At 32.2% G+C, this 16,598-nt stretch overlaps 1 protein-coding gene across 2 annotated transcripts in view; it reads right to left on the reverse strand.

Annotated features, from left to right (window-relative positions):
• LOC106466452 (Kv channel-interacting protein 1-like) overlaps positions 1 to 16,598 on the reverse strand; it is a 135,189-nt gene that overhangs the window by 88,368 nt on the left and 30,223 nt on the right. For both annotated transcript variants that reach the window (XM_022394451.1, XM_013926736.2), the window contains exons 2-3: positions 6,665 to 6,739; positions 6,158 to 6,235 (exon numbers count right to left, since the gene is read on the reverse strand). In XM_022394451.1, the coding sequence (XP_022250159.1) occupies positions 6,158 to 6,235; positions 6,665 to 6,739 (153 nt within the window). The remainder of the gene's footprint in view (positions 1 to 6,157; positions 6,236 to 6,664; positions 6,740 to 16,598) is intronic.

Consider the following 16,598-nt stretch of genomic DNA (forward strand, 5'->3'; position numbering starts at 1 on the left):
ACCGTATTTATATTGTTGTTGTTTTCAATACCTTTCTCAGATAATTTTTAAGTTTAATACTGTAGTGTTTTAAAACAATACTATTTTGGTAAATTTTTGTTCTGATGGGTAAAATTTCAGTGCTAAAGACTGAATATCAAAATTTTGGTTTGTGGAGAAGGGAGAGGGCACGCAACCGAAGTTGCCTATGGAACCAAACCACCCACTGTGGTCTTCATCCGGTTTCGAGTTGGAGTAGTGGTAATACAAGTCTGTTAAAACCAAGTGAGACACTTAATAATGTGGGTGATTATAATATTTCGTTTTTTTTTTTAACCATTTGATATAACTGTTTAATCAGCAAGTAAGTTATAAAGTTTCATTTTAACATCTACAAAATCATTAACATAAATAACATTTGAAGACAGATGCTATGCGACTGCTTCTATCCACTACATCAATGTACATACTTGGTCAAGTTGGTTCTCAAATGCATATAAACGCTTTATACATTTACAGATTTTCATATGAAAGAGAACTCCCAAAAGCTTCACAGTACAAATTTTGTAATGTCTGAAATTTTATGCTGTTGTATCAAATGATTTGGTTAGGTTTAGCTAAAGTTGTTACTCACTCATATTTATCATTCAGCATATATTAAAGTCATCTACAAATACTCGTTGCTATAGAAACTCTTAAAAGCAATATTACTTATGCTATGTCGTCAAATTACACGCAAGTAATTTATTATCTTGAAACACGAGAAAACTAGATCAAAAATTTCAAAGAGAGAGATTAATCACAAGGGGAGTGTCATCTTACGGAGAGACATGAAGAGGATTGGTTTAAAATAGTTATTGGTGTAGAAGAAATACACTGGGTTGCCAAAATAAACCCAACAACTCGGTTCTCTTTTCAAATTAAGACTATATTGATCATTTGCGTGCGTGAACTAAAAGCAGCAGGAATTTAGGCGTAATTTGTGGGATATATGAAATGTTGAACGCCAAACGCAACAATGCTTGATCACTGTATAATAACAGGTCTGATTCCTATCAGTAATTGTTTAGAATGTCACAAGTCACTATAGTTGTCATTGGATCAAAATTATAAGTTGTTAACGTTTTAAAAAGTGAAAAGGAGTACTTGTACAAATAATTGTTAAATCTAATAATGTATTAATTTACTGAGACTATGCTTTTCATTTTGGCAATACGTTCTAAAATGGGTTCTACAGCTTCAAACGCCTAGATCCGACAAAGCAGTGAAACCAATAGGCCTAGTACCTATTTGATTACAGATAAAAATCACACTAAACTGTAGATATTTTTTCACATTTCTATTAAATAATCCATTACGGTTTTCAAAGAGACGTGTGAAAAAATAACGTTTTAAGTTCAAAAGATCTTACGTTGAAAATCAATTTCAAAACCTCTAATGTTGCTTTCGCTTCGTTCTGTAATCACAACTATACCCTTAGAATAATTAAACATTTTTGTTTACACTGAACAACTATGATACCTTTTGTTGTTACTTCTTCTTTTGCGAACAAAATGCAAGTAGGCATTTTTTGTTTTGAGCGAAACTGAAAGTAGCTTTGAAAACTCAAGTATCTGTTCCACAGTATTCAAAACTAAAGTATCCAGTATTAAAACTCCAGTATCAAGTATTCCAGTGTATTAAAACGCAGTATCCAGTATTTTACAGTATTAAACTCAGGTATCTATTCAACAGTATTTCTATTTTCATCTTAATTCAGTTTCCTTTAAGACAGAATCTTCGTCAGAAATACGAATGTATTTGTTTGATTTAGAACAAAGCCATATTGGGATATCTACTGTGTTCAGCTCGGAGAATCGAACCCCGGATTTTAGCGTCGTAAGTCCGTAAACTTACTGCTGTCCCGCTGGACGACTGATCAAATGTGTTAAAGCAATCGAGAGAGCTATAAAAAAATGTCGTAGTTTTTGATTTCTTTCATGCCGATCAAGATACCTAAAGACTAAACAGTATAGAAGATACCTAATAACTAAACAGTATAGAAGATACCTAACGACCAAACAGTGTAGAAGATACTAATGATGAAACAGTATAGAAGATACATAATGACCAAATAGTATAGAAGATACCTAATGATCAAATAGTATAGAAGATACCTAATGATCAAATATTACAGAAGATACCTGATGATGAAATAGTATAAAATATACCTAATGACCAAACAATACAGAAGATAACCAATGATTAAATAGTACAGAAGATACCTAATGACCAAACAGTATAGAAGATACCTAATGATGAAATAGTATAAAAGATACCTAATGATGAAATAGTATAGAATATACCTAATGACTAAATAGTATAGAAGATACCTAATGACCAAACAGTATTGAAAATCCCTAATGACCAAATAGTATAAAAAATACCTAATGACCAAACAATATAAAATATACCTAATGACCAAACAATATAGAATATACCTAATGATGAAATAGTATAGAAGATACCTAATGACCAAATAGTATAGAAGATACCTAATGACCAAACAATATAGAAGATACCTAATGACCAAACAATATAGAATATACCTAATGATGAAATAGTATAGAAGATACCTAATGACCAAATAGTATAGAAGATACCTACTAATGAAATAGTATAGACGATACCTAATGACCAAACAGTATAGAAGATACTTAATGACCAAACAATATAGAATATACCTAATGACCAAACAATATAGAAGATACCTAATGACCAAACAATACAGAAGATACCTAATGACCAAACAATACAGAAGATAACCAATGATGAAGTAGTACAGAAGATACCTAATGACCAAACAGTATAGAAGATACCTAATGATGAAATAGTATAGAAGATACCTAATGACCAAACAATATATAAGATACCTAATGATCAAACAATATAGAATATACCTAATGACCAAACAATATATAAGATACCTAATGACCAAACAATATAGAATATACTAATGATGAAACAGTATAGAAGATACCTAATGACCAAATAGTATAGAAGATAACTAATGATGAAATAGTATAGAATATACCTAATGACTAAATAATATAGAAGATACCTAATGACCAAACAGTATTGAAAATCCCTAATGACCAAATAGTATAAAAAATACCTAATGACCAAACAGTATGAAAGATAACTAATGACCAAATAGTATAGAAGATACCTAATGACCAAACAGTATAGAATATACCTAATGATGAAATAGTATAGACGATACCTAATGACCAAACAGTGTTGAAGATACCTAATGACCAAACAGTATAGAAGATACCTAATGACCAAACAGTGTTGAAGATACCTAATGACCAAATATTCAATACGATCATAAGTTTGACCTCTGATTTTCAAACTAAAGTAAATATTATCATAGACTGGCCTGATAAAAGATCAGAAACTGGACAGTCACTGTATGTACTCAATGTTCAAGACATTTGACGAATATACTCATATGTTTGTAAAACCACACTTCCATGTAAGTTTCTACTTAATCATTTCAGAAGGTAATGTACGCTACGATAATACATCAAGGAATTAGCAGTAAACTATGTATAACAATATTTCTGCAAGTTGGCAAACCAACCAATCAGCTTTCACATCAGGTGAAAAACATACTCATAATGAATTGATTTATTTTATTTCAGCATTTATTACATTTTTAAAAGACCTACTTATTTCACGATTTCTGAGCAAAGCGAAACGTTTTACTAATCTAAAATATGACGATGTTCTGTGACAAATGAACAAAATAACATTCAAAAATCTTTTGTTTTCATTAGAATGTTAATAAAATATATAGGAGTTGCGTCTATAAAAACTCGTAAATAACGGGATTATAATTCTAACTACCTAAATTGGTATTCAAACTTAAAAAGTGTAATAAATATTCTACTATTTAAGGTAGATATCCTTGACTTGGTATTCAAACTTAAAAAGTGTAATACGTATTCTATTATTTAAGGTAGATATCATTGACTTGGTGTATGAAACGACCGTTTATTTGTATTTCTAAACGTTTATTACCTTCTGCACCACTTTTGAAATGTGGTCATTACTTAGGTTGATACTGGTGGATATACTTTACATAAATAACTGCTATACGCTGAGGGAATCGAACTTTAAAATATCGGCGTTTAAAGCACCCCGCAGCCATTGAATCTATTTCATCTTTCATCGCTATTGCTCACCTGCGACGACAATCCACTTTACACATACAGACTGTTTTTATAAACTTTGATTAATCCCTTGTGTATCATTCAGCCTGAATGCATAGCATAATAAAAATTTTAATTGTCTAATAACCGTAAAAAATATTTATCTGACTTACGTCCACAATATTTTCAAGAAACCACGATTAAAATAGATCAAACGCTTCAGAAGGAAAATCTTGAAAATTAGACATTTTTCTGAGTATTTAAATAGAAAATAAAAAATACATTGTAGAGAAGTGGATCTGTTATAAACACTTCGCAACAGAAATAAATCTTGTGATACTGAACACAAATCTGTGCGTGCACTGTAAAAAATAACATAAAACAGAAATAAAGGGAAAAAAATCGAAACCTGATATTAGAACACAACCTGGAAATCGATAATCAGTGGAATGTTAACCGCAAATTTTATTGCTCAATGGTTCGTGAAAAAAATATAAAATGTCAGGAAAATTTTCATGAAGATTTAAAAATCATTCGCATTTCGCTTCGTCTCCTGTAGTTTTATTTTGATGTTTCTTTTTTTATGTTCCTACTTGGACAATTCGTGACCTTTATGGGTCCAAACACAATACTGCTGAAAATAAATTTTAATTCTAGGAATTTCATAATACGAGAAGATAAAATACCGTGGTTTCAAGGCCTAGAAAGATCCGATAAAAACTTTTAATATAAATTAACTTTTTCCATCTAAGTTACACGAAGAAAAATAATTCGTCCAATAAAAGAATGGAAAGGAAGATGTAGCACGTTCACTAACTCCTACACTGTCACTAATTCCTAAACGTTCACTAACTCCTACACTGTCACTAACTCCTACACTGTCACTAACTCATACACGTTCACTAACTCCTACACGTTCACTAACTCCTACACTGTCACTAATTCCTACACGTTCACTAACTCCTACACTGTCACTAACTCCTACACTGTCACTAACTCATACACTGTCACTAATTCCTACACTGTCACTAACTCATACACGGTCACTAACTCCTACACTGTCACTAACTCCTACACTGTCACTAACTCATACACTGTCACTAACACCTACACGTTCACTAACTCCTACACTGTCACTAACTCATACACGGTCATTAACTCCTACACTGTCACTAACTCCTACACTGTCACTAACTCCTACACTGTCACTAACTCATACACTGTCACTAACACCTACACGGTCACTAACTCCTACACGGTCACTAACTCATACACTGTCACTAACTCATACACGTTCACTAACTCCTACACTGTCACTAACTCATACACGATCACTAACTCATACACTGTCACTAACTCCTACACTGTCACTAACTCCTACACGTTCACTAACTCCTACACTGTCACTAACTCCTACACTGTCACTAACTCATACACGTTCACTAACTCCTACACTGTCACTAACTCCTACACTGTCACTAACTCCTACACGTCACTAACTCCTACACTGTCACTAACTCATACACGTTCACTAACTCCTACACTGTCACTAACTCATACACGTTCACTAACTCCTACACTGTTACTAACTCATACACGTTCACTAACTCCTACACTGTCACTAACTCCTACACGGTCACTAATTCCTACACTGTCACTAACTCATACACGTTCACTAACTCCTACACTGTCACTAACTTATACACGTTCACTAACTCCTACACTGTTACTAACTCATACACGGTCACTAATTCCTACACTGTCACTAACTCCCTACACTGTCAATAACTCCTACACTGTCACTAATTCCTATTCAAAGTTACCAGTGTTGTGACACAAGTTAATAAATCGTATAAAAGGTTTCAGCTTTTACCAAACAGTGTCGCTTAATTGTGTTAAAACTGTATTAACCTTTATATTTTACTTTAGGTTATTAGTCTTACCACAAGATATCGCTAACTTACAAGAGAGGTTATCCTTACCGTACGATGAGGCAATAGAACCATATCTCTGCTTTCTGCGAGTCTTCGAAAACCTAACGGTTCTGAGAGCTTGGCGAACTATAAGTAAAATAGAATACACCGGGTCATCTGCTATAAACATCTCTCAAACTTACGGTAAATATCACCTTTCAGTTTTTATTTTGTTAATACAGTAACAATTTCGGTTTAATTCCAATATTAGAATATATTTCAAGCTTAATTTTAATTTGTTAGAAAGTTTGACATATCGTGATATGGCATACAAGAGACAGACAAGTTTAAAACACATTTAGGAACGAGTTGGCATTAAAATCCTAAACAAACGCAATCTATAACAGCGAAATATTGTAAGGCAGAGCATTCCTGTAAAATGTTCTTTACTCTCTTGTAGGTAAACTAGTCTACTTTACGATCAGCTAGGCAATAAAAATAATGACACAACAAAGTATTTACAAAGTGATCGAGAAAAGTTTAGTATTGGTGACAAACGAAGAGACGGTAACTTACATTTGTTCACCCAGTATCTCAAGTCTTTTACTTCACGAGTTTCAGTAACATCTGTCATCTTCGGTGTTTGTATTTCTGTAACGAGAGCAATCCGGTATCTTGTAAAGTCAATGTCATTTATTAAGCATGCTTAATGAGTTGAAATTAATGCTATTCTATAAGTATAGTTAATATTCACCAAAATCACTAATATGTTTGATAAGTATAGGTAATATGATATTCGGTATATCAACAAAATCATTGTAATTCGGTAAGCATGGTTGAAGATTGAAAAACAACATCAAAAACATTACTATTCTTTAAGGATTGATAATAATTCAAGAAAAATAAATGATATAATGAGTATATTTAATTATTCAAAGCTCATATATTTAGCAAACATATTTAATGATTCAGAACTCAATGACATTCGTTATGTATGATTAAATAATTCAAAAATCAATCATACTCAGTACGCTACGTTAACGACTCATAAATCCTTGCTAATTAGTAAGTATTACTTAATTACTGAGATGCCAATGATGCTCTAAAGATTAGGTCAAACCTTAAAGCAAGTGATATTTATGTAACAGGGCTATAATTTTGAAATAACTGATAATCATTAGGCATACTTTAATGATTCATAATACAATTACTTTTATGTATCTGATAAATTATTCAGAAAACAATATTCATTGCATCAGTTAATAACTCAGGAAACGATTCAGAAAACAGTGACAACAAAGTGTGTTTAATAATATGAAAAAGGACAATGATATTTAGATATAAGTGTGGTCTATCATGTAAATATAAATAGCATTTATAAACTTTGTTTAATGACCAGAAATCAATGATATTCAGGAAAAATCGATGATTATTTCAAAATCAATAATCAACAATCATGAAGAGCGATTCACAAATGAATATTTTAAATGCAAGACTTATAATTTATTACAATTGATGGTGTATCTTGTAAATAAATTTAATAATTATAAAATTATAAACGTTTAACAAATTGGGTGGTTCAGAAAGCAATATTGGCCCGGCATGGCCAGGTGGTTAAGGCACTCGACTCGCAATCTGAGGGTCGCAGGTTCGAATCCCCGTCACACCAAACATGCTCGCTCTTTCAGCCGTGGGGACGTTATAATGTGACGGTCAATCCCACTATTCGCTGGTAAAAGAGTAGCCCAAGAGTTGGCGGTGGGTGGTGATGACTAGCTGCCTTCCCTCTAGTCTTACACTGCTAAATTAGGGACGGCTAGCGCAGATAACCCTCGTGTAGCTTTGTGCGAAATTCAAAAACAAACAAACAAAGAAACAGAAAGCAATAAAATTATGATCACATTTCACAATCGTAAGTCATTGACATTCAGTCCGCATTATTAATGACTAAGAATAAATCAATTTCATTAACTATGCTTTATAACGAAGACAGGTTCTCAATGGGTGTAATAAATAACTTGTAAATCAATGATATTCAACAGGTGTAATATGATAAAAAAATAAAGTAAGTACTATTAGTGATTAGAAATTAAAGATATCAAGCAAGTTATATTAGTAATTAAAAATCAAGAATATTAAGCAAGTACTCTTAATGGTTAAAAACCAGGAATATTAAGCAAGTGCTGTTAGTGGTTAAAAACAAGGATGTTAACGATCACTGTTAGTGATTATAAAAAACAACGAAATTGTGCAATCATCGTTGGTGGTTAAAAAGCAATGATATTCAGCAAATAACGTTATAGGTTAAAAAACAATAATATTGCGCAAGCACTGTTAGTGGTTAAAAAAACAACGATATTGGGCAAATATTGATAATGGTTAAAAAATCAATTATATTAGCAACCACTGTTAGTGATTAAAACTCAAGGATATTAAGCAAGCACTGTTAGTGGTTAAAAATCCAGGATATTAAGCAAACACTGTTAGTGGTTAAAATCCAAGGATATTAAGCAAGCATTGTCAGTGATTAAGTTATATTAGTAATTAAAAATCAAGAATATTAAGCAAGTACTCTTAATGGTCAAGTCTATTAGCAAGCACTGTTGGTGATTAAAAATCAAGGATGTCGAGCAAGTATTGTTGGTGGTTAAAACAACAACAATGATATTCAGCAAATAATGTTACTGGTTAAAAACAACGATAATGTGCAAGCATTGTTAGTGATTAAAAATCAATGATATTAAGCAAGCACTGTTAATGGTTAAAAATCAAGGATATTAAGCAAGCACTGTTAGTGGTTAAAAATCAAGTATATTAGCAAGCACTGTTGGTGATTTAGAAATTAACGATAATCTGCAACCATAGTCAATAATACAAAAAGCAATTATATTCATTCGCCAGGGTTATTATAATTAAAAAATGCATAGTAACTGTTAATGATTTTCATATCTTTATGATAAATACCTTGTCAAATACATAATAGACAGACAAAGAAACACTTATACGGATAGACAAAATGTCTGAAACACATATGCATGAATATAAAGTTAACTAGCTGTTTCTTTTCTGAATTTATTACCAAATAAACGGCGATAGACAAATGGATGGTTTGGTATACCTGTATTTAGATATTAGTAAAAGTACTTTTAAACAGAGGTAAATTAAACACTGTTTTCTTCTTTTTCAGTGGTAGATTTGGTGAAAATACATCAAAAAAATATTCCAAGAGTCTGCAACCCACAGGACAAAAGTCTGTGTATAATTCTACATATTAAGTTATCCACGTTATGACTTTTTAAAAAACAACAAACAAATACAGCAAATAAGTATAGTTATGTCAGTTTATATCCTGAAAATATTGTAGCTATATCCCATATACTTGTCTAACTTTTATTTTTTCATGATGATATTTGTGGAGTATTCTTCTATAAGAATTACAAATATTTTCTTTAGAGTGGAGTGTTTGTTAGTTACACCAAAACTGGCTAATGCAGATGAAAAACTTGAATCTTAGACTGATCTTGTTCTAAAATTCTGCTGGTTACGACCGAATTCTGTTCTTTCAAAGATTTTAAGTTAAATGTATCACAATCAAGATCCGCTTACAACGTGTTTTTTAATTCAGTAAATGAAGTGCTTATCGAGGACATTAATGCTTATCAAATGTTTTCACGGCTGATGGTTGATAGCTAGATTGCCACATTTGGATTGTTTCGTATTTCGAGGAATAGGTAGGATAAACTGAGAAATACTTGTAATAATAATATGCACGTTAAAAACTATAAACACCTAATCTTAGTCGTTACGGTTATTATTTTTATAGCAGAGTCCTTATTAAATACCAATACCATTATTTTTTCTCTATCACTTACAAACTAATGATTTAATTTAATTTAAAAGTTGATATCACAAATGTAGTATTTATGGTTGAAATATTGACTCGTAACAAAATATTTAACCCTAATACCCTCTGCCTGATAAAAACGAGTTAGAACTTTAGTATCAGAAAGAGATTAATGAAAGTTAACAAAACCAAAACATTTCAAGTTTACCCAGGAATACGATTTATGGAGAAACATAAGATTCCACCGGAAATGACCTGCATTCGTAAGAGAATTTCAAATCCAAGGCTATAATAAATTATGGTTCACGTGTTTGGCAGGTACACTCATATAGGATTTTATCGGTTGCAAAATCAATGAATTTATTCGGCAAATAGAGCTTCATCAAGAATCTTCAGAAATGTAATCAAGTTTCCATCGAAGCAGAAGGAGGTGCTAATGATTTGTCTGGTATAGAATTATTTGCTTTATCTAACACCAAGTCCATGTTGCCAACAAAACAATTAATTAGTTTGTATGAAATAAAAACTATTGGGAGCATCCGTGCGTTGCAAACTATGTGCAATCAGCCTAACCACATAATAAACTTAGTTGCCTAGCCTTGATAGCTGACGAATACTAATACTTCTATGGCCTGTCTTGAAAGGTACAGTAAATCGAACTTGTGGTCCATATAAACGCAAAGGCCGGACATGGTCTCTAGCGGCTGACGTGTTTGGGCTGTGAATCCAGGGGTTCGTGGCAAAAACGCGCTCTCCGAACTTTGGGGTCACAGGTCAGACATGATAAGTCCAAGAGTTGGCGGTGGATGCTGTTGAATAATGACTATCTGCTTTTCCTTTAGTATATTAGCTCCAAATTAGGGACGGCTATACACAGATAGGCTTTAGTGTAGCTTTGTGCGAAAATTCTGAATCAAACAAACACACATAGCTGAGGATTGTGTAATTCATGTAAATAATTAATACATCGATATTTTCATTACGCAGTTCAATAATGATTAACTTTTCTGGTGTCTTTAATTTTTTATTTTAACTTAAAATATTTCACAGATACTTTCCCTTTTTATATTATTAATTAAACATAAGTTTAAGTAATGACTTTAAGCCACATTTTCAGCGAGATGAAACTTTTGATGTGTATATCTTCACACGTTTTTATAAATTGATGGCGAATAGGTCTGGTGTTACAACAGATTGAAGTAAGCGAAATGATCGAGTATCTGTTTTGTTTACTGAAGCTTTGTAATCTTGAACTTTGCATAAACTAATTTCTTATTGAGAAACAATCTTCTCAAGAAGTTTGAATATGTATTAACAATGATAAATATATATTTCGAGTAGCATCTCTAAATTGACCGCATTAATTTGAAAAAAACACAAAAAAAAACATCACCAGTGGCTAAAATTAAATTGAATTTCATTTATCGGGAGAAAAAAATCTCTTTCCCACTATGTTTTAGAAATTTCATTCAAAGTTACACAAAGGGCTATCTGCGCATAGCTATCCCTAATTTCACAGGCCTGCGATGGTTTGATTGTCTTGATATTTTTTACATGTTCTATAGTAATTCCTGTACGTTGAATCCGAAAATGATATAAATTTTTCTCCATCACGTACAGTTTTTCACAAAACATCATGTGTTCTTTTACATAAATGAACCATTTTAATTGAAATTGGATCACATTTTGTTATGTTTAAAATGTTGACAAACACTAGCTATAAATTTCTCTAAACCAATCGCGGCGTGAGAGTCTTATCGATCGTTTTAGAACCCACGAGAAACACACCGCTAGTATATAAACGGTTAACAGTAATTTCTTGACTTGGTGAGAGATTTGGGCCTTTCAAAGGATTCTTTACAGATTCTGTGGTACAGACTTCGGGCTAAGAACTTACTTTTATCTATTTTTATTTTATTTTCATTTATTTATTTTTATTTCTATTTTTTAATTCATTTTTTCGCCCACTTGGCCCGTTACGATGACCACTTTACGAAATACTAATCTTTAACTTCGTGTAGGGTGAAGGAGGATTGCTAATCTTCGAATACCCTTGGTGATTAATAGTTTTCCTCTAAACTATTAACTTTACACCAAGATAACCGCCATAGACATAGACACACTGACCTGAAGACAGAAGACTTTCGAAATATCGTCCTCTAAACCTGTGTCTCTACAACAGGCAGTTGCCGTCCATTTTACAAAGTTTCATCGTGAATACTCTGCCTAAACAATCTATCAAAGAATTACTACTTTCAATATTAAAATATTTAAATTCTATATCTTTTATAAGAAATGCTATTTTTAATATTGTAATTTGCTGCATACCTTGGGCATGGATTATAGTGAAAATTAGTCAGTGATAACAATTTCATTGACATATAATTAAACATGGCCAGGTGGATAAGGCGCTCGACTCACAATCTGAGGGTCGCGGGTTCGAATCCGCATCCCACCAAACATGCTCGCCCTTTCAGCCGTGGGGGCGTTATAATGTGACGGTCAATCCCACTATTCGTTGCTGCATACCTTGGGCATGGATTATAGTGAAAATTAGTCAGTGATAACAATTTCATTGACATATAATTAAAAAATTAGAAGCATATTTATTTTTAGATGAGCTAATTCTTATCTGATATTTGGAAACCAGGAATGTTTATCTTCAATTAAAAATATAACAGAGTTATTACCGTGATCTTAAACTTTCTAGGATCTGAGCTCAATAGTTCTCTAGTTAAACTTTTCTGGCGCCAGATAATGCAAACTTTAAGTCAAAACTTCCGACACATCAGCGTAAATTTGATTTGACATTCCTCTGGTTGATATCTTATACATGACACCTTGTTTGACAAAATAATTTTTCAACAATAGAAAAATGGAGGAACATTTGTTATCGTTAAAAGCACTAAATCTCCACACCAGTAATACATTTACAGAACACAGTAAATTACCGTTTACTTGCCAAATTTACAAATAAAAATGTATGTCCTTAAGAGTATATTATCTGAAAGTATAAATGTTTGTTCGTCACAGCTTGCCTGAGAGTAAAAATGTTTTTTAGTAGAACACACTTGAAACAAGAAATTTCGTCTGTAAGACAACCCCCAAAATATAAATATTTGTTCTCGATAACAAACCTGAAAGAAAAAACCCTCTACCCCCCCCCCCCCAGTGGCACAGCGGTATGTCTGCGGACTTACACCCCTAGAAACCGGGTTTCGATACCCGTGGTGGGAGAGCACAGATAGCCCATTGTGTAGCTTCGCGTATAACTACAAAAAAACCTATGCATTTTTTAAAATTAACAATAGTAGCTTTTCTTAGACAACAAATATAAAAAAATAAAATAATCAAACTAGAATCTAAACCATAAGTACTTATTTATTCAATAAACCACAATATTAATAGTACTAAAAGTTCGAAACCAGGAATAAGCTTTCGTAGAGTCAGCAATAATAAAGCAAGCAAATGAATGAAAACTCGTTAACTTCTGCCTTCTAAGCTGAATCGATCAATATCTTACGTGTATATGCAAATTGTGAGGCATAAAATAATCAATAAATACATTTAACACACGTGGTAGTTGGAATCATGTTGTTTGGCTAGTTCGTATATTTTATATACATTTGAAAATTAGTTAGTGTTCACTTACGAATAATGAAATACAAGCCCGAAATCTTGTGTTATTATTAACGGTTAATTGTAAGAACCCCGTACTGCAGATATGTATAAAACAAACACTATGCCCCTCAAGTGAAATTAGCTCCCAATGTTGACGTAACAAGCAAACTTCGTTTTTACGGGATGTGCAGTCTTCCGGCACAACCTCTCTGTAATCACTTTTATTTTGTTAAAATATCTCCATGCATAATTTATAGCAATGCGACAAAATTATCAGAAATATTTAAACATAAAAATCTGCTGTCGATATATCATACACCAAACTTTGATTACAAACAGAATAATGTTTCTTGTAAGAGTATAATCTTGTTTTCTTCATCTTTTCCTGTAACACAGTTTTTCCGTATGTTGCTAAGTTAGACATACATTTCACCCTTCTGTTATACTTGAAATCCACAAACAAAAGTCCCGTTCAGGGTACCAAGAGCAACAGTAATACAGACTACAGATTCAAGATTCCAAAACTCGTCTCCCCCTACCTAAAAAAAAACGTTATTTAGTATGACAACCGTACATTGCACAATCTTTAAGCGGCTTCATTCGAAAACCAATAATAAAACCGAATGCCAATTTTATCTCAACATCAAAAGCTTAACCAGCTTCTTAAAGGAATCAAATAATACAGGGGATACTTTAAAATCGTATTGCAATAAAAAATAGCTTGATATTCATGAAATGAAAATGCATTATTGAGAATAGAAGTAAGAATAATTCTATTGATTGAAAATACAAGTAAATTGATAGGTCTTATGTATATATTTTATGTATGAGACATAAAATCTGTAAAAAAAATATTGATGTATGCTAATAAAACCAACACTTTACTGATATCATCATTTACTGAAAGGAAATTTAATGGTAAGTTAAATTTGTACGCTTATGTATATACATCTTTAAAGAAAATGTTTTTCAATATATTTTCTTTTTGACAGAATTCAAGTACAAACTTCGTACCCTCCCCTTCTAAATCCCATCTGATAATGCTTTACTTGTAGTGTCTACTAGTCAAACAAAATGAATACAAATTAATTTTATCTCTAACAATCCAAATAGTTTCTTTTTTTTAATATCCTCTCCTTCTGCCGCTCAACTGTTTCTTCATTTTTTAGTATGGCGGAAATAATGGTCAGTTTCAGTAGAACAGGTTAGGTATTATAGGAAACATGTAAACAACTGGTTATCTCACCGTTTCTAAATCAAATTCAGTATAGATCACAACACGTGAATTAAAAATCTAAAGATGTCCTGATTTTAAAATGGAACATCCTTGTATACGCCAGATATATAGAAAAATATAGAAGAAACTATTTGATTTTATGTCTAATTCATTATCATGTATCGAAATTTTGTACAGATTCTTGAAGAAATAAATGTTAAATCTTGTGACATATTTTATTATAAAAATTTTTGGCAAATAATAATTATAATTAGAGATTCACAAAAATAGAATTCTATTAGATATAAGCTTTTTTATTTTTTAGAACCAACTGTAGAAAGAAGAGAGCTCTGTCCTCCCACGAAAAACAACAAACAAACAAACCCCAATAATAACAAGAACCCCAATTTAAAGAGATAACCATAATTAACTATATTTTTCACATTGTTATAATATGTGATTTTATAATATGCTGTGTGTTAGAATTTTCTATATAACACCGCTTTTTATCTAAATATCTGTCTCTTTATTATTTATACATTTCAATATCGACATTTTTTATGTGTTAATGACATCTGGAGACTAGTATGTGACTGCTTGATAGAAAATAATCAGGTAGTTAGTCAATGAAGTTGTTACAACATTGTCGATCGAGTACTCGAGTGTGTTAGTCAGCTAGTTTTGAGATTGAGCTGTAGATACGAAAGGAATTTTAACAATTAAGTGGGTATTTAATCTTATATGTGAGTTAGGCCTATTGTGCGGTAAGCTTGTAGAACGTTTTGGTAGAAGAAATACAACCCTTTCTTTATCGTTAATTGATCTGGACTTTGCATTATGTTTACCGAATGATATAAAAAGATCCCAAACAATGATAAATGCCGTTTTTTTCGAAATTCGTGTTAGGAGTGGTATTATTTTGGTGAAAATATAATACAGTCTAGAGAAAATTTCAAGATGATGAAGCGTGCTCGAAGTGAGATCGAAAACGTTTTGGAGGTGATGGAACTGTAGAAATACACCAGCAGAAAGAGACAGAGGATTTACAAGAAAAACAAGATGAAAGAGAAGGGGAGTAAAAGAAGACTAGAAGAAAGAGACAAGAGTTTATGAGAGAAGTTTAAAGAAAGAGATATACGATTTAATGAAGGATTAAGAACAAAAATAAATTTACTTAAATGTAAGATCGAAGAAGCTATTTGAGATGTGCAGAAGGATTGTAACAGCAAAAGTGATGAAGTACAGAAGAAATATAACACCAGAATCAAAGAAGCCATAAGAAATATCAACTCCAGGATAAGCTATCTAGAAAATAAATTGGAAAATTCAAGGATCAAACCAAGAATTCCAACTTCAAATACCATTAACTAAGAAATATAGAATAGGATAACCCACCTAATTTACAACTGTCACCACTAGTACTGAGCCATCTATGGGCACAGAACCGTTCTAGAAGACCATAGCTCTATCGCTACCTGAGCCAGTTCTTTAATTTAGCTGGTCAGTCCAACATCACCTAATTGAGAAACCAACAAACTATGATGGAATTGTTACGTCTCTATTCGTTTGTTAATTTCCCGTAGAAATTATTCCCGAGAAACTTCAGCGATACAAGTCCTTTCTTAAATAAAACTAGATTATTCTTTCTCAATACAACTTTGCAATACACTTAATTTCCACAGTCACTTAAACACACGCTATAATTCTCAACGAACGATTCGCGCACTTTACTTACTACCGTGCTTGACTCAATTGTCCGTCTATATCTTCAATCTCTCTGTCCTCTGTACAATTCCAATTAATTGTCTGGTGCACTTATATACAAGAAT

Source organism: Limulus polyphemus, unplaced genomic scaffold, assembly GCF_000517525.1.
Source record: "Limulus polyphemus unplaced genomic scaffold, Limulus_polyphemus-2.1.2 Scaffold2262, whole genome shotgun sequence".
Classification (NCBI taxonomy): domain Eukaryota; kingdom Metazoa; phylum Arthropoda; class Merostomata; order Xiphosura; family Limulidae; genus Limulus; species Limulus polyphemus.